General features: G+C 39.5%; 2 protein-coding genes and 1 long non-coding RNA gene across 21 annotated transcripts in view; 2 read left to right on the top strand and 1 right to left on the bottom strand.

Moving 5' to 3' along the window:
• ERAP1 (endoplasmic reticulum aminopeptidase 1) overlaps nt 1-2,463 on the top strand; it is a 36,887-nt gene extending 34,424 nt beyond the window's left edge. For all 3 annotated transcript variants that reach the window (XM_047778325.1, XM_047778328.1, XM_047778327.1), the window contains exon 19: nt 729-2,463. In XM_047778325.1, the coding sequence (XP_047634281.1) occupies nt 729-884 (156 nt within the window). In that variant the 3' untranslated portion in view covers nt 885-2,463. The remainder of the gene's footprint in view (nt 1-728) is intronic.
• CAST (calpastatin) overlaps nt 2,263-25,872 on the bottom strand; it is a 124,129-nt gene continuing 100,519 nt past the window's right edge. For 7 of the 14 annotated variants that reach the window (XM_047778341.1, XM_047778343.1, XM_047778330.1 and 4 more), the window contains 11 exons: nt 25,402-25,485; nt 23,654-23,704; nt 23,411-23,482; nt 21,714-21,812; nt 19,719-19,826; nt 17,826-17,918; nt 15,851-15,895; nt 15,360-15,452; nt 14,002-14,073; nt 5,494-5,560; nt 2,263-4,554 (listed from right to left, as the gene is read on the bottom strand). In XM_047778341.1, coding sequence (XP_047634297.1) covers nt 5,510-5,560; nt 14,002-14,073; nt 15,360-15,452; nt 15,851-15,895; nt 17,826-17,918; nt 19,719-19,826; nt 21,714-21,812; nt 23,411-23,482; nt 23,654-23,704; nt 25,402-25,485 — 768 coding nt within the window. In that variant the 3' untranslated portion in view covers nt 2,263-4,554; nt 5,494-5,509. The remainder of the gene's footprint in view (nt 4,555-5,493; nt 5,561-14,001; nt 14,074-15,359; nt 15,453-15,850; nt 15,896-17,825; nt 17,919-19,718; nt 19,827-21,713; nt 21,813-23,410; nt 23,483-23,653; nt 23,705-25,401; nt 25,486-25,872) is intronic. The other 7 variants (XM_047778344.1, XM_047778333.1, XM_047778338.1 and 4 more) reach the window with 3 other exon arrangements.
• Nucleotides 10,159-19,725, top strand: LOC125126188 (uncharacterized). Of its 4 annotated transcripts, XR_007134545.1 has the most exons (7): nt 10,160-11,937; nt 12,544-12,593; nt 14,724-14,942; nt 15,664-15,780; nt 16,562-16,874; nt 17,485-18,383; nt 19,435-19,725. It is a non-coding gene; the product is annotated as an uncharacterized LOC125126188 (long non-coding RNA). The 4 variants fall into 4 exon arrangements; XR_007134544.1 differs by having other exon boundaries at nt 10,159-12,593; nt 14,827-14,942; XR_007134546.1 differs by having other exon boundaries at nt 10,159-12,593; nt 16,667-16,874.

The raw sequence follows: 25,872 nt of genomic DNA, 5'->3' as shown, positions 1-25,872 counted from the left end.
AAGCACAATGGTCCATGTTGTTGCAAAGCCAGCCTATTCTTCACATGAGCTTATAGGGGATAAAACACCCAGCGGTGAAACAATAGCAAAGACATTTTCAAGGAGATAGCCAAGTGTCTCCTATCTCTCTCAAATCACGGGGAACTTTGTGTGGATTTTATCTTGAGGGAACAACACATAAATTGCGGATTAGGGTAAAAAAAAAAATTGGCAAGGTTTAGGGTATTACCACCACAAACTGCTAAGAACCCCATTCCCCGCAGTGTTGCTATAATAACATACAAGGCCAGGCCCATGGAGAAAGTCTACACTCAGTGGCTGAAACTGTTTTGCTTGGCAAAGAAGATGCTCTGCACCGTCTGCTTTTTCAGATATGTTTAAAAAATTAAGTTTGCATCTGTGTGTACATAGCAGAATACACATTAAATATATACACTTGATTAAAACTTAATTATAAAAGAGTCAAACAGTGATGTCTTTTAGAATCTGGCAACTGCGAATAAATAAAAAAGCTGCAGAGAGAAAACACAAAACTTGACATCATGAGGCATGAGCTCATTTCATATAGCTTATACACATAATCATATCCAGACACCTGGCCCAACCTTCTGTGTAGAAGTTTGACAAATGTTGGAATTTTGGCCTCAGTCTTCTTTTAACTAGGCTGAACTTATATATGTGTGACTCAATAAAATAAAATCTTTAAAAACCTGATTTTTCTTTACAAGGTAAAAGAATTCTTCAGCTCTTTGAAGGAAAATGGGTCTCAGCTCCGTTGTGTCCAACAAACCATTGAAACCATTGAGGAAAACATACGTTGGATGGATAAGAATTTTGATAAAATCAGAGTGTGGCTACAAGATGAAAAGCTTGCACAGCTATAAGAATTTGTTCCCCGCCAGTTTCTGTGATGTGTCATCTCCAAACTGTTGTTGAAGGTGAATATTTTCAAACTAGAGAAGGTTGTCTTAGCACCCAGTGAAAATGCTTCTTTTCCCTTCAACTCCTATTCACGTGACCCTTCCTGTGAAGATTGGCTGTTGACTTTTTCATCAGTGGGTTACTGCCACCATGCATTGTCATGCATTGTCCCATGTACAGGCATTGCCTCGAAATGTAAACCCAAGTGATGGGTTCCACACTATGGAAAAAGTAAAGTACCTTATACTTAAGCCCTGTGATCTCCAAGCCCTGTACTCCCCACAGCCTTCTCCCATGTTTGTCATCCCTAAGTTCTGTCAGCCTCCTTGGAAGACTTTGAACAGTAGCAGCCACTGAATCACGAACACTTAGAGCAATGACTGAGCCAGAACAGCCCTGATCTGTTCTCCACATCTCCCCCTTACTGCCTACCCTGGGGCTGACTTGTTGTAGGGCCACATCCTGAGGCTTCCTTGTCCTCTGGCTTTCAGCACATCACCCCGGAGGGCAGATTCGGGCTGGGGTGTGAGAGAGTAGATGGGGATGTTTCTTCTCCCAGTCCTCTTGCAGGTTGCTTCGGGCTGGCCTCCCCCAGCTGAAGGTCTCCAGAGAGGTGGCCCTCTTCCCACACAGCCTCCCACACCTCTGCATTCTAGTAAGTGTGTCCTCTTTTCATCCCTTTATTGTGGGGGGTAAAGTGGGAGCCTGGCTTCAACTAGTCCTGGCTGGACCTGGGGTTTCCATACATCCTTCCCCTGCTTTCATTAAAAAAAAACAAAACAAAACAAACAAAAAAACCCAAAACCACAAACCCACAAAATGCCTTTTATAGAACCCTCCTCAGATAATCCTAACTTGAATGTGCTGTTTCCTGAGGGACCCTGACTAGTAGTGTCCCTTCTGAAAAGGCAGAGTGCCTTCAGGTCTAGAAGAGAAATCTTTCATTTGAAGTTGAACCTGAAAGCTATTGATTCTTAGGTAGGTGGATGCTTCCTCTCCCCGTTCCTTATCTGCCTTAGTTTATAATCCCTGTGTAACTTGTTATTGGCACTTATTGCCAGTAAGGCATTGCAGTTCCGAGTAAATGAGAGGCTAAGTGAAGACAGTGTATTATGCTGGAATTGAAATCTTTCATGAATTTTTAAAATACATTGCACAATGTAAGAAAGATAAAGGAAAATGATATGGAAAATCTCAACGTGTTCTAATATACTATGTAATGGGGACTTTTCTGGACATAAATGTGTTTACAATTCTATTTTTGTACATATTGCATAGCTTAATGGTTTGAAGACTAAAATAAACCAAATGTTTTACTTCTAAAAAAATACAAAGCCAAGATTTTAATGTAAAATATTTTTCTTTAATTGAATCATTATGTCTTGATTAATGAAACATGGAAATAGTGGTTTTTAGCTTTGGTCACCTGAGGAACCTATTTTCATCTGCTTTTGAAGAAGTCCATTTTTCTAAATAGACACAGTATTGCCACAACAATTGCAAAACTCTTTTTGGCAATAAAAAAGTGTTATTTACCTCAAAGCACATATTTGTAATTATTTCCTCCAAATTAGATGGATGAAAAAGGACTAATTTAGATCCTGTAGCTTACTCAATTCATCATTAATTACCAGCAAATACCCAAGTCTTGAAGACATTTGTAATAAACAGGCATATTCAAAATACCTTAAATGTTTACTTCTATAGGCATTTCTCAAATGTCTGATTTTGGTACATAATTTAAAAATACTTGTATATATTCATGGAAATGAGTAATACTGCAGCCACATCCTTGCTTAATACATCTGTCAATGTCAAAGGTTTTACTTTTTTTAAAAAACAACTTTTACTTCTCAAATGGATGAATTAGACACATAGTTAAAATCCCTCAGGAAAAGTGTTTATTTTCTTGGTAGTGCCTTGAAAAGGTCTGTTTAGTTACCATCATCCTGCCTTATATTTCCAAGATTTAGAATAATGTCTGCATCTCTGATAGGACAGAGACATCTGAAGTGAGTGAGAAATCCCATTGGTATAACACATGATTTTTATTTTATTATTATTTCTGTCTTTTTAGGGCCGCTCCCACGGCATATTGAAATTCGAAGGCTGGGGGTCAAATTGGAGCTGTAGCTGCCAGCTTACGCCACAGCCACAGCCACCACAACATCAGATCTGAGCCACGCCTGTGACCTACACCACATTTCATGGCAATGCCGGATCCTGAACCCACTGAGCAAGGCCAGAGATCGAACCCGCATCCTCATAGATACTAGTCATGTTTGTAACCTTCTGAGCCACAAAAGGAACTCCAAACACATGATTTTTAAAGAGAATTTTTAGAGAGTATTAACAAAATCAGATGCCCATTATAAGCAATACTGTTATTTTTGCTTGCCCCCCACCTCCAATTAGACAGTATTGGTGATGTTACTTATTTTTAGTGAAGTCAACTAAGTTCTAATACATAGTTTAAACAGATACTAAGGAAGGCTGTCTTCTCTGAAACAAGAAACTCCAAATCAGTTTTAGGATGTGTACCTGATATCTTTTTCTGCTTTAAGTACCAAGAAATAAAAATGGGATTTTGATAAATATTTAATTTCATCAATGATATTGAGAAAACAAAATTGTAGGATATCAGACCCTAGTTCTCAAGTTGCTATGGGGTAAAAAGCAGATTTTTTTAAATGTTAGGTCTTTTTGTTTGTGTGTTTTAATGTAGAAGTTTGTTTTTGTATTTGGTAAACCCAACTTCCATGAAGCCAGTGCTGTACAGTGCAGAGACTAATGTGGCAATGGCTCTAAGAAAACAAGTGCTGCTTAGCTTTATGTAGAGAGGATGGAAAGCAGAGCTTAATGCAGTAAACCAGAGTTCAAGTCATGTGAGTATTTTAAGAATGAGATTTTGTTATTCTTGGAAGTTGCTATGCAGTGACGGTCTGCATTTCACTCTTCGGACTTGAATCAGTTATCCTCAGCAGGCCTGTGCTGGGTGTCAGATACTGAAGTCCTAGCCTCTGTTAAAGAAGAGTTCCGCCTGAAAAGAGATGTGGTGCTTCTTCATCTGTCCAGGTCATCTATTATTAGCAGCTCAAGAGGAGATAAGTGCCCGATGTACAGTATTTTGTTTGACTTAGCCACATTAACCAAAGAAACATCAAATATAGTTTCAAAAGCTCAAGAGGAAAGGGGTAATGAGAAGTCAGAACACTGAAGAATATGTAAAGCATTGTTTTCCAAATGATAACAACAACAAAATTAAGTGCAGACTGAAAATACAAATGAGATTTTCAGGCACTATGGGTAGAATGTGCAAAAGTTTGCAAAGGTTTTTCCTTTTGTGTGTGCTGCTTTAAGAAACTATCAAATATAGCTCTTAGAAATATAAAGTTCCTTTCTCTCCCAACTGAAAGCAATTTTTAAAAATTCAACATTTATCACTACTCAGTATAATGACACAGATGAACCAGACAAATTCAGTTTCTTTCCAGGAAAAGAATAACAAACAATGTTGAGGATGTCAAAAGACAACAAATACCACTAGAAGCCACCCAGAAAAATTTTGTTGTCCAAGCCTTTTGTTCTTCAAAAAGTCACCATCTACCAGCTGAAGATTGTCTATGCAGATACCTTGAAAAATTCAAAGAAAATCCAGTGAGCCATGTGATAACTTTCTTGTCAGAGGCATAATAAATGTTATGTTCAGCAGAAGCACTAGATAACAGATCAAGAGGAATTTCCCAGAAGTAGACATGAGAGGAGATAAAAGTTTCATCGTATAATTTTGGGGAAAAATCTTTGGAGCAGTTCTAATCAGTGTACCTTCCTTCTTTATAGGAAATACAAGAGGATCATGGTGAGAGAGCCTAATCCAATTTAACTTACATTTTGATTTCTTTTAGGTTTTTGGCAGTAACTGGTTATAGGCTTTTATGGCTTAGAACAAGACCTCTTCTCTCTGAAGTTAATAAGGGCCCAGCTCTCAAGACAGATCTGAGATTCCCAGCTCTTCAGTCACCATTAAGTAGAATCAAACATAACGCTTTATTTTCCAAAACCAAGATAAACCAAAGTTGTCAATCTTTTCCTTTGTCCTCTTCTCAAAACCCTGTAATTACCACCAGATCCTAGGGGACTCCTTCTCCCTACCCCACCATGTGTTTGTATTTTGTGTAATATCACAAGGCCTTTTCACTGTAAGATATAACGTGCTAATTTTGTCTGGCTTCAGTAACCTGCAGTCATGAGCATCTGGGTTTCAAAGAGTCAACTATACTTAGATGGTCTATTTTTTTAAGAGCCTCCCTGAATAATAAAGAGCTCTTAATTACATTACTGTTTTTAAACATTCCAGTAGCACCATCATTCCACACTTACTGCTTTTCAGGAAATTACTCTATAGATTTTGCAATGTGCATTTCATGCCAAGAGTATAAAGAGAACATGAAATACTTAAGGGGACTTAGCTTCTCTCACCTATAACACATAGGCTGGGAGAAGGTACACTTGTTTTAAACACAATTTTACCATTACAACAAAAACCCAACTTAAAACAAACACCCAACTTACCAAATAGTGTGAACTTTTAACTTGTACTTTTTCCATCAGATTTTTGTTTGGAAGTTTCCTCCTTTGCCTACGAAGACAAGCAAAAACCATCAATGAGCTCTGTATTTTCTGGATTAAGTACAAAAATCTGGCCAACCAGAAGAGACTTGTGAGGAGATGGGCTTTTCAGAATTAAAAGAGCAGAAGACAGCCATCAATGGGGGAAAATAAGATGGTCCTTTCTAAGTATCTTATTTATCCCAAACACTGAATTCCTCCCCATCAAGTGTATAGACCATAGTGATTCTAAAACTTTTACTCTAGACTTTTTTTTTTTTTTTGAAGGCCAGTGTCACTGAAGAAAAAGATACATTGTGTTCAGAGATGGTATCCATTCATTCCACAGTGATCTACCCTTCTCTCATATTCAAGGGCTCACTGGGCAGCTAACCCACTCAGCATATTGGATCACTGTGCTCTCTTTAATATTTTGTTAGTATGTCCTTTGTATTAAGTAATAAGCAGATAAACATGTACTCTGAGATAATGGCATGAGCAACTAATTATCAATCTGGTTTCTTATATCCTTTACGGATTTTACTGCCCCCCCCCCCCGCTTTGGAGGGCCACACCTATGGCATACAGAAGTTCCCAGGCTAGGGGTTGATTAGGAGCTACAGTTGCTGGCCTACACCACAGCAACACAGGATCTGAGCCACATCTGTAACCTACATCACAGCTCATGGTGACGCTGGATCTTTAACCCACTGAGCGAGGCCAGGGATCCAACCTGCAACCTCATGGTTCCTAGTTGAATTCATTTCCACTGAGCTACTATGGGAATTCCTAGTTTTCACTTTTTGAGGTATAAATCGACACAGTTTCAGCTGTACAGCATAATGATTACATATTTACATATATTGTGAAATAACACAATAAGTCTAGTTAACATTCACCACCATATTTAGAAAAAAAATCTTTTGTGATGAGAACTTTTTTTTTTTTGTCTTTTTTAGGGCCACACCTGTGGTATACAGAAGTTCCCAGGCTGGAGGTTGAATCGGAGCTGCAGCTGCCAGCCTATGCCACAGCCACGCCAAATCCGAGGCACATCCTCAACCTATATACCACAGCTTGTGGGGATGCTGGATCCTTCATCCACTGCATAAGACCTGGGATCGAACCCACATCCTCATGGACACTTAATCAGGTTCTCAACCCGCTGAAGCCACAATGGGAACTCCCATGATGGCCATTCTAACAAATGTGAGTGATGTCTCACTGTGGTTTCAATTTGTATTTCCCTGATTATTAATGATGTTGAGCACCTTTTCATTTACTTGATGGCTATCTGTATGTCTTTAGAGAAATGCCTATCTCAATTCTCTGCCCATGTTTTATTTTTTTGCTATTGAGTTGTATTAGTTCTGAATATATTTTGGATATCAAGCCATTATCAGATATCTGATTTGTAAAATTCAGTAGGTTCCCTTTTTATTTTGTTGGTATTTTCTTTTGCTATGCTGAGCTTTTTAGTTGTGATGTAGCCAAACTTGTTTTTGCTTTTGTTGCCTTTGCTTTTGGTGTCAAATCCATAAAGTCACTGCAAGACAGATGTCAAAGAGCTTACTGCCTATGTTTTCTTGTAGGAGTTTTATGTTTTTCAGGTCTTATATTTAAGTCATTGACCCATTTTAAGTTAATTTTGTCTATGGTTTGAGATAGGTCCAATTGCCAACAATATTTACTGAAGAGACTATCTTTTCCCCATGTGTATTCTTGGCTCCTTTACCATGAATTAACTGACCACATATGCATGGGTTTATTTTTTGGCCTCTTTATTCTTTCTAGTTATCTATATGTCTATATGTGTCTGTTTTTATGCCAGTACCAAACTATTTTGATTACTATATCTTTGTAATATGGTTTGAAAACAGGGAGCATGATGCCTCCTGCTTGTTTTCCTCAAGATTGTTTCGGTTATTTGGGGTCTTGTGTGGTTCAATACAAATTTGAGGATGGTTTTTTCTATTTCTATGAAAAGTGACATTAAAATACTGACAGAGATTGCACTGAATCGTAGACTGCTTTGGGTAATGTGGACATTTTAACAATATTCTTTCAGTCCATTAGCATGGAGTAACTTTCCATTTACTTGTGTCTTCTTCAGTTTCTTTCATCACTGTCCTATACTTACCAGTGGATGAGTCTCACAGCAGTTAAATTTATTCAGAGTGTTTGCGGTGTGTGTGTGTGTCATTGTAAATGGGATAATTTTTCTTCCTTATAGTTTGTTATTAGTATACAGAAACGCACCTGATTTTTGTATACCGATTTTGTATCCTGCACTTTTACTGAATTTCTTTATTAGTTCTAACAGTTTCTGGTGGAGACTCTAGGGTTTTCTCTACATAATATGTTATCCACAAATAGTGACAGTTTTATGTCTTCCTTTCCAGTTTGAATACTTTTAAATTCTTCTTGTGAAACTGCTGTGGTTACGACTTCCAATACTATGCTGAATATAAGCAGTGAGAGTGGGCATCTTTGTCTTTTTCCTACTCTTAAAGAAAAAGTTTTCATCATTTTACAATTTAGTATAAGGATAGCTGTGGGCTGGTCGTGTATGGCCCTTATTATGATGAGGTATGTACCCTATATATCCACTTTGTTGAGAGTTTTTATCATAAACGGTTTTTGGGTTTTCAGATCTGTTTCCACCTCTGCTGAGATAATTATGATTTTTAGCCTTCATTTTGTTAAGGTAGTGTATCATCACCCTGACTTGTGGATAGTGAACCATCTTTGCAGCCCTGGAATACATCCCACTTGATCATGGTATATGATCCTTTTAATGCACTCTTAAATTCAGTTTTATAATATTTTGTTGAGGATTTTATACATTTTCATCAGCAATATTGGCCTGTAATTTTCTTTTCTTCTAGTCCCCTGGCCTACTTTTGGTAACTGGATAATGCTGGTTTTGTAAAACGAGATTGGAAGTATTACCTTCTCTTCTATTTTTGGAAGAGTTTGAGAGGGATTGGTATCAATTCTTCTTTAAATATTTGGTAGAATTCACCAGTGAAGCTCTCTGATCCCAGACTTTAGTTTGTTGGGAGGTTTATGATTACTGATTCAATCTCTTTACAAAAAGCTGGTCTTTTCAGATGTTCTGTTTCTTCATGATCAAGTCTTGGTTGGTTGTATGTTTCTTTCTTACAGGTGTCCAAAATTTGGTGGATAGTTGTTCACAGCAGTCTCTTATGATCTTTTGTTATTTGTGTGGTATCAGCTGTAATGTCTCCTTTTTCATTTGATTTTATTTGAATCCTTTTTTTTTTTTTTTTTGGTGAGTCTAGCTAAAGGTTTGTGAATTTTCTTTCTTTAAAAAAACAGATCTTAGTTTTATTTCTATTTTCTATTATCTTTTTTTTTTTCATTTATTCCTGCTCTGATCTTTCTTTTCTTCTACTACCGCTGGGCGTTGTTATCTTGAGATGTAAAGTTAGGTTGAATTCTTCTGGTCTCTTGAGGTCTACTTTTTCTGTATTCCTGAAGTTTGGGTATATTGTATTGGGTATATTGTATTTTCATTTTCATTTGTCTCAAGGTGATTTTTTATTTCTTTTTTTTTTTTTTTAATTTTTCTTTTTACAGCCACACCTTAGGCATATGGAAGTTCCTGGGCCAGGGGTTGAATCAGAGCTGTGACTGAGGCCTATGCCACAGCCATGGCAACACTGATTTCGAATCACATCTGTGACCTATGCCACAGCTTGTGGCAATGCCAGATCCTAACCCACTGAGCAAGGCTGGGGATCAAACCTACATCCTCACAGAGGCAATGTAGGGCCTTTAACCCACTGAGCTACAATAGACTCCTCTCTTTCCATTTCTTCTTGTATCCATTAGTTGTTGAGTAGCCTATTATTTATGAAATCTACATATTTGTGAATTTTCCAGCTTTCTTCTTATAATTCTAGTTTCGTATCAGTGTAGTCAAAAAGATGCCTGTATGATATGAGTCTTCTTAAGTTTATTAAGAGTTGTTTTATGGACTAACATATGATATATCCTGGAGAATTTTTCATGTATACTTGAGAAAGATGTATGGCTTTGGATCAAATATTCTGTATATATCTATTGAGTGTAAGTGGTATAATGTGTCATTTAAGGCCAATGTTTCCTTATTGATTTTCTGTCTAGATGATCTATCAATTTTTTTTTCGTCACACTGGAGGCATGCAGGAGTTTTCAGGCCAGGGATCAAACCCAAGCCACAGCAGTGACAATGCCAGATCTTTAACCACTAGGCCACCAGAGACCTCCAAGATGATCTATCAATTGATGAAAAAGTGGTATTAAAGTTCCCTGCCCATTATTGTATTTCTACTTTTCCATTTATATCTGTTAGTATTTGCTTTATATATTTAGGTCCTCCTTTGTAGGGTGCATAAATATTTACAAATGTTGACTCTTGTGGATTGACCCCTTCATCATTATTTAATGTTCTTCTTTGTCTCTTAGTACAGTCTTTGTTTTAAAGACTATTTTGTTTGATATAAATATAGCTACACTAGCTTTCTTTTGGTTTCCATTTGCATGGAATATTTTTTCTACCTCTTTCACTTTCAGTCTGTTCTTAAATTTGAAGCGAGTTTCTTGTAGGCAGCATACAGATGCACCCTTTTTTATTCATTCTACCACTCTATCTTTTGACATCAGAGGTTAGTCCATTTACTTTTAAAGCACTTATTAATAAGTATGTACTTACTGCCATTTTGTTCATTGTTTTCTGGCTGTTCTTAAGTTACTTTGTTACTTCTCTTGCTCTCTTCCATTGTGATTTGATGATTTTCGATAGTTGTATGCTTAGGTTCCTTTCTCCTTCTCTTGTGTGTATCTACTGTAAATTTTTAATTTGTGGTTACCATGAGGCTTACATAAAACAACTTATATTTACTGTAGTCTTCTTTAAGTTGATAACAACTTAAGTTTGAATGCATTCCAAAGCATTACACTTTTACTCTCCACCCTCATGTTTTACGTTTTTGATGTCCATTTTATAACTTTTAATCTTGTGTATCCCTTAATTATTGCCGTTAGTTATTTTTACTATTTTGCCTTATAACCTTTATGTTAGCTTTATAGGTGATTAATTCCACCACCATTACAACACTAGATTATTCCAAATTGTACTATATATTTACCTTTACCAGTGAGATTTGTACTTTGCTAAGTTTTCTAATTACTGCTTAGCACCTTTTTCTACTGAAAGGAGTCGCTAACATTTCTTGTAAGGCTGGTTTAGTGGTGATAAGCTCCTTTAGCTTTTGCTTATTAGGAAAACTTTTTCTTTCCTTCAGTTCTGAATGACAACTTTTCCAATAAAAATACTCTTTGAAGCCTTTTCTTTCAGCAGTTTGAATTTATCATGCCAATCCCTTCCGGCCTGCAAAGTTTCTGTGGAAAATCTGCTGATAGTTTTATGGATATTCTGTTGCATTTATAAAGTTGTTTTTTTCATGCTGCTCTCAAGTTTTTCTCCTTGTTTTTAACTTTTGACATTTTAGTTGTAATGTGTCTTTGTTGTGGACGTCTTTGGGTTCTTCTTTTCTGGATGCCTTTGGGCTTCCTGGATATGGATGAAGGTTTTAGCCATTCAACTTCACATAAGTTCTTCGTTCTTTTCTCTCTTGCTTCTCTTTCTAGGACTCCTATAATGCAAATGTTGGTCTGTGTTAGTCTGTATGATATCTCATAAATCCCGTCAGATATCTTTTTTACCTTTTTGCTGTTTTGATTGGTGAGTCCCATTGCTCTGTCTCTGACTTCACTGATCCTTTCTTCTGCTTCTCCTAGTGCACTCTAGAACCCTTCTAGTGTATTTTTTAGTTCAGTTAGTTTATTCTTCAGCTCTGTGACTTCTACTGTCACTTTCTTGTATTTTTACTTTTTATTCTTTCTTGAGGTCCTCACTGTGTTCATCCATTCCTCTCCCAAGTTCGGTGAGCATTATTATGACTGTTATTTTGAACCCTTCATCAGGTAAATCCCTTACTGCATTAAGGTTTTATCCTGGGGTTTTAATAATTTGGAACATATTCCTCTGTTTCTTCATTTTCCTTGACTCTCTGTGTTGGCTTCTGTGTATCAGATAGAATAGCCACCTCTCCCAGTCTTGAAGGGTGGCCTCATGTAGGAGATGAAACTTACTGTTTGACTCTGCCCTAGCTCTTGATTATCTAACTATTACAACTGTCCAAGGAACCTATTTTATTTTCAGTGGTTCTCAGTAGCTGAGGGTGTGCTAAGATCTATTGGTGTCCTGAAGGGATGAATCTGAGTACCAGAGTCTCCTACCTAATTTTGCAGGACTACAGATGTAAGTCTTGATGGCTAACAGAGCCAGGCCATCAGGAACTGTTCCCTGGGTGGAAGTTACAAAAATCGGGCCTCTAGGTGAGTATAAAGGCTCCTTTCTGGGTGATGCTGATGACCTGGAGTGAGGCGGAGAAACAGCCCAAAGACAGTGAGCACCAACTTATGTTCCCTAAGAGCACATTGTAGGCCTCTAGATATGTACCAAACCTGAAGCTTGCCCCTCAGGCCAAAGCTCCAGGACAAGAAAGTAGGCCTCTTACACAGAAATACTAAGGATGTGTTTCAGTCTGCTATCTGTGTAGTACTCTGTGGATGGTAGCAGGCTAGGAGCTGTATCTTTGAATGCTTTGGGTGGGCAGTTGAGTCTGAGCTCATGACCTGTTCTGTTTCTCACTTTGATATAGCCTTATGGGTCTTCATGGACACAAGCTCTATTGGCTTTCAAAGCTAGTTGTTTTGGGGGCTCATTTCTCAGGTGGTCTTTAAGGTTGGGGTACTGATGTGGGGGTCAATTTTTTGCTCCTTAAGGAGAAGTCTCCTGATGGTGGGCTGCCATGTTGGTGGTGGGGTTTATGGTTAGACTGTGTCCCAGTCTCTCCTACCCTCTTCAATGCAGGCCTTCTCTCATTTGCCAGATGAATAGGAGTCACTCAGCTAATTTGTTTTTTCTTTCTTTCTTTCTAGAGGTAATTTTTCCATATGCAGCTGTAGATCTGGTATATCCATGGGATGAGGTGAGTTGCAGATTTTCCTTACATCACATCTTGAACTCACTATCTTGTTTTCCTACGAGTTTTGATGCAGCTGAACTACTTTTTTAAAAATCTTATTTCTCATAATTGGGATCACAGTCATAATCATTTGAATCCTATGTTTTTAAGAGGGGACCTAGGAGTTGTCTAATCCAGTTTGAGTAATTTTATTAATTGGAAACTTCCAGTGTTACGGTCCATTAATGCCCAGTTCTAAGAAACCAGACCCTATAACTTCCACTCATTAGTCTTACTTAGTTCTGCTTTCTAGAGCAACATGAAGAATTAGATCCTTCCTAGGAGGAAGGACTACTAGAATTTAATGTGAGTATATTGGATCTTATAAACTATAAGATCTTCTCTATGCACCACATCCCTGTGCCAAGATTTATATAAACCACATTCTTTGGTGGCATCACCTCCCTTGCCACATACCTGCATTGTAACATGTCTTAATTTGTTGATTCTTATGATGACTTTTTTTTTTCACCTTTTTTCTTAATGATATATAATTGATGGTGATTTAGATTTGATAAAATACAATACATGAAATTGTATGGTCAATGTTGATCCAAGTGGAAATGTGCTGTAGGAGGTGGTGGTCTGGGTCTTTAGAGAGTTGATAGATCAACTCATCCCAACCTCCAAAGTCTCAATCCATGACAGCATCCATTCTAATGCCTAAAAAAACACCACTGAGGAGAGCTCAAGTAAATTAAGGACTGCTAGGATACTAAGGACGGAGACAGCAACCACCTGCCACTGCTGTTCTCTGGCCGAACTCAAGAAGTAGAGGCAGGAGTTATAGACATTTCATGGAGGTGAAGGGCTGGAGGGAAAATGGGGCTTTTGAAGTTGTGAAAGAACACAAATATGTCTGAATTGAGACAAAGATAGGGGAGTGAGTTACGGACCCCCTGAGAGGAAGAAGGGGCTGCAGGGCAAGGAGGGGAGAGAGTTTGTGAGGAGGGCAGTGGGAAGGAGAGATGGTGATTCAACAAGACAACCGCAGTTTTCTCTTTGAAGTAGAAGGCAAGACTATCTGCACACCATGGGGGGAAGTAGCTAGAAGTGAGATATGCGGTGTTTAACGAAGGAGAGAGGGGCTACTCTCATTCCAGACTAGCACAGGGGTGGCTGACATTGGGATTTTGCACAACAAGGGCTGGGAAGGCAGGAAACTTCAATTGTGTTAAGAATGATCATTTAGAGTTCTCAAGTATCAACTTAAAAATGTCTTTAAAACTTTGTTTCTTTAGCAAGACATGTTAGGGGAGAGAGAGTGCTTAGAAATTATTTTATTCTAAATAGATCTGGGTCAGAAACTAAATGACTATGGATAGATAAATGCCAGTTCATGTAATGCCTAAGCTATTTTCTTCTCTGTTACCTTTGTGGAATCCTTTGCTTTACCCCCATTCTTGGGTGCTTTGGACTTGGAAGCCGTCTTCTTGTCTTTGTCCTAAAGCAAAGGAAATATAATGAGGCTATGGCTATCAACAGTCCATCTAGCAATTAACTGCTCCTGCAATCAAATCGATCCAGACTTTTCTTTGTAGCAACCTGGAATCTCCAATTTAATTAAATAATAACAAATGAGTATTTTAGTCATGGTTTTTCGAAAAATAGTGAGTGAATGCAGAGTGAAAAGTAGAGCCACACTGTTGCTCCGCCAATTTTGATGATGCATGATTCACCCAGACTATACTTTTCTCATCAAAACAGAGATTGTTTCTATCAGGACTGGGTTTTATGTGCCAACAGAACACTGTTTTCAGTGTCATGGAAGAGAAATGTAACAATGGAAGCAATTGGAGAGAGCTGGGGCAAGTCGCATAGAAAAATAAAGTCCATTCACCGAAAAGGCATTATTTATGAGGTTCCAGGAGTGAGAAATCGGATGCTGAGGTGATCTGGAAATTAACTCACAGAGATGAAGGAAGATTGACAATTCAGTGATTGGGTATACGTTTAATCACAGGTGTAACAATAAGAAAAGAGGTGCAATTTTAATGCTTCTGAAAAGAACAATGAAGGGCCCTCATTTCACTTTTCTTTCTATTTGATGGATTGCACTTTTTTTTTCCCCTTTCCTTGTGGTCATGTGTTAAGTACCTGCTATGTACCAGGCATCTTGCTAATACTGAGCACAGAGGTACTGACACATCACTGCTGTGTAACACACACAGCTAAGTGGTGTGACCACATCTGACAGGTAACCCACAATGGCAGGAGAGCCCAGAGGAAAGGTCCCTGCCTTTGGCCTGGGAAGGGAAAAGTAGACAGAGACGTCTTCTTGGAGCAGCTGATGCTTGACCTGGACCCTGAAGGGTGAGTAGAAGAGTCACCCAGCTGTGCAGGGCAGAAAAGGGGAGGGAGCCCCAGAGGGCAAAGGGTGTAGTCTAGTGAGGGGCTTCTCTCGTATTAAATGAACACAAAGCATTATTGTTGCACAACAATATAGTGTGGCAGTCAAAAATGGTGCCTACGGAACTTATAAAGCAACATGGAAAACATTTATGAAACAATGTTAAGCAATGTATTATATATGGATTCTAAGTACAATTATATAAAACATACATATGGCAAAACTCAAGAAGTATACCAAACAATAGTGTTTGTGGGGTAGCAGAATTACAGATTTTTTTCCCCTAGTTCTCTTTGGCATCAATCAGTTGATTTTACAGTCTAAAATTGTATGTATGTACCCACACACTTAAGGAAAGTCAGTATGAAAAAGCACAGTACCTTTGTTGTGTTCTCTGAGGTTTCTGTAGTTGATGGACAGCTGTCAAAATCCCCTGAGAGGGCATCAATTGGATCTTGGGCAGCTTCAGGTTTCTGAGATATTAATAGAAATGGCCATCAATGAAGAGGCAAAGGAGAGAATGCTCTGTGGGATATTTTCCCATATCCCTGAAAATAGGTTTGTTTAAAATAAAGCCTTGATGTCATTCCTTTCCTAACAAAGTAGTGTATTACAAAAGAGATATTAAAACAGGAAAATCTTGACAGCTCTATTTTCTTCTACTCTTTTATACAAATTGCTTAGTATTCGCTCAGCTTCAATTTTCTAATCTGGAAAATGGAACTGCCTATCTTGAATGGCTCTTGGGAAAACAGAAATAATACATTCTTATACAAACCCTTTGGGATCATAAAGCACAAGGTAAGAATTCAATAAATTTTCTATTTCTAAAATTTAAGAGTTGCAGCAAGAGTGTAAAAAAAGTATTTACCTTTGGTGCCTCAGGTTTCTTTGTGGGTGGCTTCGTTGATTTGCCCTTAGAAATAAAGCAGACTATTGGTTAAACACATTTTCGCAAAGGTTTACTTAGGTGTGGTCAGTGTTTACGTAATATTTCATCCAACAACGTGGAATTGAGTTAGGTCAGCCCTTGGCATCTGTGGGTTCTGCACTGGCAGATTCAACCAACCTACAGATGGAAAATATTTGGGGAAATAAAATTCTAGAAAGTTCCAAAAGCAAAATTTGCATTTGCCAGCAACTATTTCCATAGAATTTATGTTGTATTAGGTATTATCATTATCTAGAGATGATTTAAAGTATAGAGGAGAATGGGTGTAGGGTTACATGGAAACATTATGCCATTTTATATTAGGGCTTAAAAGCATCCTCAGATTTTGGTATCTGGGAGTCATGGAACTAATCCTGCATGGATACCAAGGGTTCTGTATAGATTTTCAATGAATGATAAACCTGGGCTCCGATTATTTCTTCACCAGCTTTGCTTAATTACTACTCCATAATTATGTCAATAGTCTTGGGGAAAATGCAAGGGTAAATTTGGACCTAGATATGAAAGAAACACTTTGTAACTTTCTGCTGTTGTATGTGATAAATTTACTTAAAATATTACAAAAAGTAACTTGTGTTTTTATGTCTTATTTACTAATTTACTCTATGCTTATGTGCTTATCTACTATAGCTTATTACACTTTGAAAGGATTTGAGGCAGTGGCGTGGTCTAGAGATAGCTTTTTCAGTGAGGATTACAAGGACAGCTCATCAGGGATTTTTCCCATCTATAAAGGCAAGGACACTGAATAATACATATCCCAAAGAATACAGCAGGGTCAGATGGGGCCATGGAAGCAGGGAAGATTCTAAGCTGGAGGCAGAACTGCTATCATGAACACAAGCAAGGAGAGTTGACTCCCGTAACAGAAGACACTGAAGTCGATGACATTCTGTGAGCCACAGAGTCAAACCCCCACGTGAATCCAAGCAGAAAGAGAAAGGTATTATTTGGACTTCCTTGTTTCACTTGATGAACAGATCTGGAGAGGGTTATTTCATATGGAATGGACTTGCAACTAAGAGCCAAATAGGAAGGGGCAGTGTACAGACCAGGTCAACCTAAGAGAAACTGGATTCCATGTTAGAAAAAAGACAGAGACTTCTTGATGTATATTTAGATTCGGAAATAGGGAGTTCCCGTCGTGGTGCAGTAGTTAACGAATCTGACTAGGAACCATGAGGTTTTGGGTTCGTTCCCTGCCTTGCTCAGTGGGTTAAGGATTCGGCGTTGCTGTGAGCTGTGATGTAGGTTGCAGACGTGGCTCGGATACCGAGTTGCTATGGCTGTGGCGTAGGCCAGAGGCTACAGCTCCGATTAGACCCCTAGCCTGGGAACCTCCATATGCCACAGGAGCAGCTCAAGAAAAGGCAAAAAGACAAAAAAAAAAGAAAAGAAAAAAGAAAAGAAATAGGACTTGAGATTAGGAGTACGGCTTTGCCTAGCTTCAGTCTCAATAGTACCGGTGGTGGTGTAGGAGAAGAAACAGGGACCTCAGGACTTGGAGGGGTCCTATTTGCCCTATTAATCATTTTTCTGGTCTCCTTCAACAGAGAAACTCGACTTCAGTTGAGATTACAAGTATCATCATTCTTTTTACAACCTTTTCTTGCAAGGAGAATACATCTGTGTACATGCCTTGGACTCACTGTTAAGCATCAGTGATGAATGAACATTGTTCAACTCTCTTTAAGCCAACAATGCTGCTCAAATAAATAATAAACAGAATTCCGGACAGCATGCTCAGCAGGGACATGTGAAAAGCAGTCAGTCATGATGTGAAAAGCAGTCAGTCATGTTACGATTCTTCGCTACTGTTACCATGCCCTCCTAATCATTTCACATGAGGTTTGAATAGCAAAAGCTTTGGAATATACACCCAACCCTCATTTACCTCCTCATCCTTATCCAAGAGATGTCTATATTCAGGCGGGATAGTGTCATCTCTTTCTCCCAGCTTGTCTCTATGTTCAGCTTCAGCTTTTTCCTGCAAATGTTGAACATATATAATTACTATCCATATATAATTACTGCCTTCCCTTAGAGAGTACATTCTAAAATGCAGCATTCAACATTTATTATACTTTCCTGAGGCAAAACAAAGGGTCTTTTATAATTTTTTAAACAACAGAACAATGAGGTCAACAGACTCTGAGTTGATGAAAAAGCATAAAGCCACTGCTTCTGTAATGTCAAGCCACGTGGGGGCATTTTCTACCTGTATTTTAAATGGAACTAAATGATTAAATCATTATGCTCAGAAACCACATAAGGAGAGAAAACCCAAGGTTATAAAATACCTTCCTTTTAATGTTTCACTTTTAAAAAAAAGTCAAGTTGAGGTGTACCTTGGCAGTTAGAGATAGTACTGACAATTTGGACTCTATAAGGAACCAGAAGCATCAGGATGAGGAGCCAACCTCAAGGGACGTGCTGACTGCTTATGTTGCAGGTGAGAAAATACCTGCTGTTGCATAAGCAGCAACCCCCCCCCCCCCACCAGCATCTCTACCTCAGTGGCACTTGGCTGGTGTCTCTGTCACAGATTCAGGGACAGCCCCCCACCCCAGGGTTAGGGGACAGATTTCGTTTTTCGGTATCATTAGAATTTCATTTTTCACCTTGCTATTCCTCCAACCATGGAAGACTCAAAGACCTAAAAAGATTCTTTAAAATGCCCTGTCCTTGAGACAGATTGGGATGCTCGATTACCTTTCTTTTTCTTTTCTTTTTTTTTTTTTGTCTTTTTGCAATTTCTTGGGCTGCTCCCGCGGCATATGGAGGTTCCTAGGCTAGGGGTCTGATCAGAGCTATAGCTGCTGGCCTACACAACCATAGCAACACCAGATCCAAGCCGCGTCTGCGACCTACACCACAGCTCATGGCAACGCCGGATCCTTAACCCACTGAGCAAGGCCAGGGATCGAATCTACAACCTCATGGTTCCTAGTAGGATTTGTTAACCACTGAGCCATGATGGGAACTCCCCATTACCTTTCTGCTTCCAAGTTAAATGGATTGTTAAGTACTGTACACTATTATTTTTTTAACGATATTTTTTCCATTATAGCTGGTTTACAGTGTTCTGTCAATTTTCTCCTATACAGCAAGGTGACCCAGTCACACATACATATATACATTCTTTCTCTCACATTATCCTCCATCATAGTGACTAGATACAGTGTCCAGTGCTATACAGCAGGATCTCATTGCTTTTCCATTCCAAAGGCAATAGTTTGCAGCTAAGTATCATGTATTATTAAGTATAAGTAAGTACTCATACATATTGGATGGGATATATAGTGTTTAACAGTCTTGATTTGCAGACACCTCTGCGTGCTCAACTCCTGGTCCAGGGCCCTCTTCATGTAGGAGTTCGCATGCAGTTAGTTATGATGGCAGGAAAGACTGCAAGGGAAGCCTCTGCCATGACATTTACATAACTTGTCAACCAAAAAAAACTGCACATATGTGTAACAGCTATACGATAATCTTATTTCCAGATAAAACCAAGAGAAGTTAAAGTGGGAAGAGAATAAAATTAAGACAGCAGAGCCGTGCTCTTCCATCATCACAAAGTCTGGTCTCACAAACAGGATGTCTGCCTGAATCTGAAACAGACATTATGGGGACCATGGAATAGGAAAAAAAGGAGACTGAAGTTATCCAACTGTTCACTGACTCCAGGCAGAGTCTGAGTGGTTTTTCCCCTTTGTGTGGAGAGTAGAGTATTCCATGCTTATCAAAAATTTTCACTTACTAATGACTTTTTTTTTTTTTTTTTTACCTTGACTTTATCCTCTATGGGCTTGTTCTCATCTGGGTCAGGCTGTCTTTGCCCCAGACTGTCAGAAAGCTGATCCAGGGCATCGTCAAGTTTTTTGTCATCACTCTGCTAAAAAGTAAATCTGAATTAGCAACTGGTTAACCAAATCAGGTCAACTGTTGGGAGTGGGGCCCCAACAACTGCCACTAAAACTTGCATAAGCTTATAGGGATGATCACCAGGGAGGCGAGCAGAAGGCATTGGATCGGCCATCATGGGCTGTGCTCTTTCCCCCCATCTTTCACTCTTAGCACTTCTCTGCCCTCTACCCCACCCCTAGAAGTCTTTCTCCTCCAAGAAAATAAGTCCTTCCTAAAAAGATAGAGTTCTTGGCCTGATTTTCTAGAAAATATGTCTTACGATGCTTTCAGTATTTGTAACAATATGCTCCCAGCAAAGAAAATGTACATGAATTATGAGAGTTTCATTTACCCTTTGGTTCTCAAGTGTATTCATGTAAATGAAGTTTGATACCTAGTGTTAGTGATGTCTTTAAATATTAACTAAAACCAGATTCTGATGGAAAAAGTGACAGGAAAGGTGTCATTCTAAAACACCCTTGTGAAAGGAAATGAGGCTTTTGTTTTGTTTTTCAGAGCCACACCCGTGGCATATGAAAGTTCCCAGGCTAGGGGTCAAATTAGAGCTACAACTACCAGCCTGTGCCACAGCCAAAGCAATGCGAGGTCTGACCCAAGTCTTCGACCTACACCACAGCCCACTGCAACACCAGATCCTTAACCCACTGAGCGACACCAGGGATCGAATCTGCACCCTCATGGATACTAGTCAGATTCGTTTCCGCTGCACCACAACAGGAACTCCCAATAATGAGGCTTTTGATTATGGATGTTCACTAATAGCTTCAGTCAGAGCAGGACATAGAACCTGAATGTTAAGATCTAAAGTGTAAACCGCAGCCTGGTTATTTATGATTCTTCCTTTTCTGTCACAGGGACTTCTGTGATTGTGGTGTGTGTACATACACACAAAGACACACAGAGGGCATTTTACCAGTTTTAAGTGCTTCATTAGAGCCCAGGATAAGAGCAGCTAACGGTGGTGCTACCCACCGCTGGGTCTGGGCTTTGTCATTTGTGCCTCTGGATATTTTCAGATGATCCGAAGGCTGACCCAACAGGATGAAAATTCTCTCAGAATCTCTGAGTTCAGCACTAAGTAAGCTTTGATGCAACATCAAAAGGAAAGACAGTATCTCTGACTTCACTAAGGCTACTTCATCTCCAGCTAGCAAATGAGGCGAGGCACTTATTCTCAACCAAAGGAGATGGGGATCTGGTTCAGGGCAACATCTTTATCTTTTGATGTGCCGTGGTCTCCTGGATAATGTATAATTTGGTACCCCACAGAAAGCTAATCAAGGAAGTCTGGAAAAGCTTTAGTCTCACAGTCTTGCCTCAGAATGTGTAAATGATTAAGACAATATTGACACAGAGGGTTTTTTCTCTTCTTACCACGAAAATGACAAGTTTCCCTGGTGTGAATGGGAGGAAAACATGCTATTCCATGATGAGTTTGTGAGTTTGGGGTGTCGGGAGAAGCTCAAACACTGAGAAATTCCTTAAAATAAACTTGAGGTTAACTAACAGGTAGTATTTATATCATGTATCAGGAAAAATGTAAAGGAGGAGAACATTAATTATCAGGAAAGCCAAATGATTTTTTTTAAAATCTAATAATTTGAATATATACACAACCACATTATTGTCCTTTCAATTCTAGTAAAGCAACCATAATATTAAGCTCCTTCACTGTATGTAAAATACTTTCACATACATTTATTTAATCAATTCAGATATTCTGTCATCTCCCTAACTTGCCAGTCTTAGCTCTTGTGAAACCAGAGGTGCCTGTTTTTCCTAACAATTGTGTCTATTTTCTTTCTTCTTTTTGTTGCTGCTGAGAAGCCAAATATTTATAAGATATGTTGCTTACCACAGTGTCAGGGGGTGGACCTGCAGAGTGGGTGGTTGGAGCTGAGGTTTGGGAAACCACTTCAGAGATGGCAGCTGAAAGTTTAGCATCTTCAAACTGCTTTTGGAGAAAAGTGTTTTCATCAGTAATATGTTGTATGCAAATTATGCCCACAATGCTCTCACTTAAATACAGCTCTCAGTATAGCTCTCTGTTATTCTTGTGATTCAAATGGAAGCATAGCCACACAGAATCTTAAGAGCCATTTTTATTCTTCTTCTTACTCCATAGCAATATTTTATGCAATTTCCTACCCCTATTTATTATTCTAAAGTTGTTCACTAAGCTAATGATTTAGAGTTTCAAGGTCTGTACATTTCCTGTTATACATTTAGGCTGCTGGCAGTTTTTTAGCTTTCTTTTTGTAACTAGCTACTCTGAATAAGTTCTAGAAGTGGCTCTTTTTACAGTGCTAGTGATATTCTGCCAACTGCCCCCTCAAAGGTTGCTGGAAATTCATATCGCCACAGCAATGAATGGGAATGCCTGTTTCTCAGGGCCTTGCTTGCATGAATTAGGTATTTACTGCATATTTTAATTCTGATAAGGTATTAGGTATAAATTTATGTGCTACTTACTATTGCTTTAATACTTGGGATATGGTATGAGGTTTCAGTTTTATCTTTTTTTGGTCTTTTTGCCATTTCTTGGGCTGCTCCTGCGGCATATAGAGGTTCCCAGGCTAGGGGTCGAATTGGAGCTGTAGCCACCGGCCTACACCAGAGCCACAGCAACGCGGGATCTGTATCTGCGACCTACACCACAGTGCATGGCAATGCCGGACCCTTAACCCACTGAGCAAGGCCAGGAATCGAACCTGCAACCTCATGGTTCCTAGTTGGATTCGTTAACTGCTGAGCCACGATGGGAACTCCCCATTTTTTACTTAATGTTAAATAGTATATTCTTCCAGAATCTTTCTGGAAAAAATGACTTCTTTTCTCACTTTAAAGATGTACTCAATCTATCATTTATGTTCTTTCTGGATTTTTCCCCCATTGATTTGTGGCTTTGCTTTCTGAATCAGGACTGCATTTTTTATCATTACTGTATAATACATCCTGGTTTTTATTTGAGGTAGTCTTCCCTAAAAACAGTGAAAAATGTTTTTCAGTATTTTTTAATACTTTTATGCACTTATTTTTCAAATTCATTGGACAACTCAATTTAAAATTCTTTCATGGGTATACTTGGTAGAGTACTTGCTCATCGGTTCCACTGTGCTGGCCAGGGTTTCATGATTATGGAACACTTGGAACAGTGGTTTTTTTTTGGGGGGGGGGCTACACCCATGGCATATGGAAGTTCCCAGGCTAGGGATCAAATCAGAGCTACAGCCATCTGCCTACACCACAGCCATAGCAACGCAGGATCTGAGCTGTGTCTGTGACCTGCACCACAAGTCATGGCAACACCAGATCCCCGACCCACTGAGTGAGGTCAGGAATTGAATCCACATCCTCAGGGATGTTAGCCAGCTTCGTTTTTGCTGTGCCACAATAGGAACTCCCTGGAACACATTTTTAATGGCTCTGATGGGTTGAGGGCCATTAATTTTGTTTCCTCAGCTCCCACATCAGATTCTAAGTCCCAAGTTTCCATCTATTTATGCTACTCTAAAACTAAGGAAATTAAACCAGGAATCTCCAAAGACTTACAAGAGATGAAGCGGCTGGGGGACCGGCAAAGTCCTGGGACAAAGCATCAAGGAGGAAGTCTTCACTCAAGGGCTGCAAGAACCAGGACATGTATCAACAAACACCCCCTCACCAGCCTCCTCCTTAAAATGTCCCCTCTGTTTCTGTGCTGATCAACTCATTAAACAGAAAGCTAGGCCTTTTCTGAATTAGTCATCAGGGTGAAAGGAGAAAGATCCACTCAGAGAAAACTGGCTTGCTCACCAGGACTGGTTCCTTGGGGTCTTTGTGCGGGAGAGTTTTTCCATCTTTGTCCTATGCAGGGGGAGAAGAACAGGGCACAGAGTCACTCTGTGTGTATCCTAAGTGTGCACCTTGTAAACGTTTTAAGAAATTGACAGGCTCTACCTGATGATGTTGTACATTATAAATTAGATCTATCATTTCAGTAAACAGACTCTCTCACCAGGAAATATGCTCTGATTAGCTCATGTCAACAAACTGCTGGCACACATCAGGCATTCTAAGCACGGGGCTGCGAACCCCAGAGCCCAAAGACTCATGTAGGCGAAGCATATGAGCAGCTAGTGTAGCGTGTGGTGCATGAGGCTGTGACAATCTGCATGACACTGAGGGAGCAAGAGGATGAGCCCCTCACTGGCCTGGGGAGTTGGCTTTGCACACGTTGCCTGAAAAAAGCTGGTTAACTTGACAGGTAGCACATCCAACTAGTATGTACTGACAATGTGCCAAGCCCTGTCCTAAGCCCCAGGAATACCAAAAATGAGACAAAGTTGCTGCCCTTGGGGAGCTCACCCTGGGGGCACGATGCTTGAAATGTATGGCTCAGATGATGCCAAGCTTCAAATGACTCTAATTGCCACTTCTGAGTAACAGGACAAAGTAAGGCATTTGGGGCTCTTTGGTGAAAGATTTATAAGTAAGTGGTAAATCTAATTTATCTATACACATGAAAATAAGCATGAGGTTTTCTTTCTATATACACAGTTAACCCTTGGAAAAGGCAGGGATTAGGGGAGCAGACCTTCCAGGCAGTTGAACATCCTTGTATAATTTATACCTGGCCCTCTCTACCTATGGTTCTGCATCCGTGGATTCAACCAAATGCAGGAGGTGTAACGCTGCAGTATTTATACTGGAAAAATAATCCTAATTTAAGTGGACCTATGCAATTCAAACCTGTATTGCTCAAGGGTCAACTGCGTATTTCTCCAGGTAAACTGGATGGGGTGGGTTTGGTTTGTTTTGTTCAAATGCGAGGAGATGCAATGGTTGAGAGTATCACCGGCTGCCCTTTTGACTGACAAACTCCTTTACCCCTTTTCTCAGCTCTGTTATGGTTCTCGAGAACCTTTTGGCCACTATTCGGAGGGAAGGAAAACAAACTGGGGGCTTGTTCTCTGCCAACCCTTAGCTGCCAAGGCAGCAAATTTCCCAAGTGACACCCAGGGCCAGGAAAGGGGGCATGTTGGCTCCCCACTCACACTGAGCCCGTCCGTGTCTGGAGGGGACACCCACGGTCTATCCACAGGGAGCTGCATCTACTGAAGAGGCCTGATGGGAACACAGTTAATGAACATCAGAGGATTTAAACGAGGATCAAGCCAGGACCTGGGAGTGCTGCAGATCATTCCTCAGGAAATAACTGCTCCTCATTTTGGTTTTCCTGTCTGGCTAAAAGTTTCCTAAGGTTTTTTTTTTTTTTTTTTTTTAATTTATGGTATTGTGAACCATGTATTAGACTGGCAAAAATTATGTAGCTAAGACATGAGATTTCTTTGACCTAAGGGCACGAAAGGCCACTTGAGGAATTTTTCAGCTTCAGAGCTAGTGTCCCAACAGGATATTAGTGGACTAATACTCTTTGGTGTTTGAAATTATTAAGAAACATGATCTTTATATCCCAGGTCTGTTCCCATGTCCCTTTGCTTTATGTACATGAGATTCAATATGAATAAAAATAAATTAGAAAAAGATCCCAGCCTGTTTACCTTGACCTCTTCTAATCTATAATCAGGAGGAATCGTTTCTTCCTTTTCACCAAGTTTTTCACGATCCTCTTCTTTGGCTTTCTCCTGAATGAAAATCATACCATTTGCATTGTTAATTCATCTTTTCCTCCCAAAGTGGATGCCCAAGTGACTAAATTTGAAGTCAATAAATCCATTGTTAGGTTCAAATGTATGCATGCCCGTAGGTATAGAGTTCCTACAGTAACCTTCTCTTGCACTCGGTACCCTGGTCTGGCAGGCTCAGTCTGCACCACTGTCAGCCTGCTGGGCTAAGAGATGGTCATGCAGAGTGGTAGGCTGCACCTCTTCTCTCCTGAATCCTGCAGGTGGCCAAGGTGAGACAGAGAACCCTGATCCGTGCACGCCAGCCAGTCACCGCTGCCCTGCAACAGTCATGCTCCCTCAGTTTCACTTATTAAATAGGACAAGCACAATAACAGAGGAAGCCAG

Source organism: Phacochoerus africanus, chromosome 4 (assembly GCF_016906955.1).
Source record: "Phacochoerus africanus isolate WHEZ1 chromosome 4, ROS_Pafr_v1, whole genome shotgun sequence".
In the NCBI taxonomy this organism is placed as follows: domain Eukaryota; kingdom Metazoa; phylum Chordata; class Mammalia; order Artiodactyla; family Suidae; genus Phacochoerus; species Phacochoerus africanus.
Note: the sequence above shows the minus strand (reverse complement) of the source record. Positions and strands in the feature narration are given on the sequence as shown.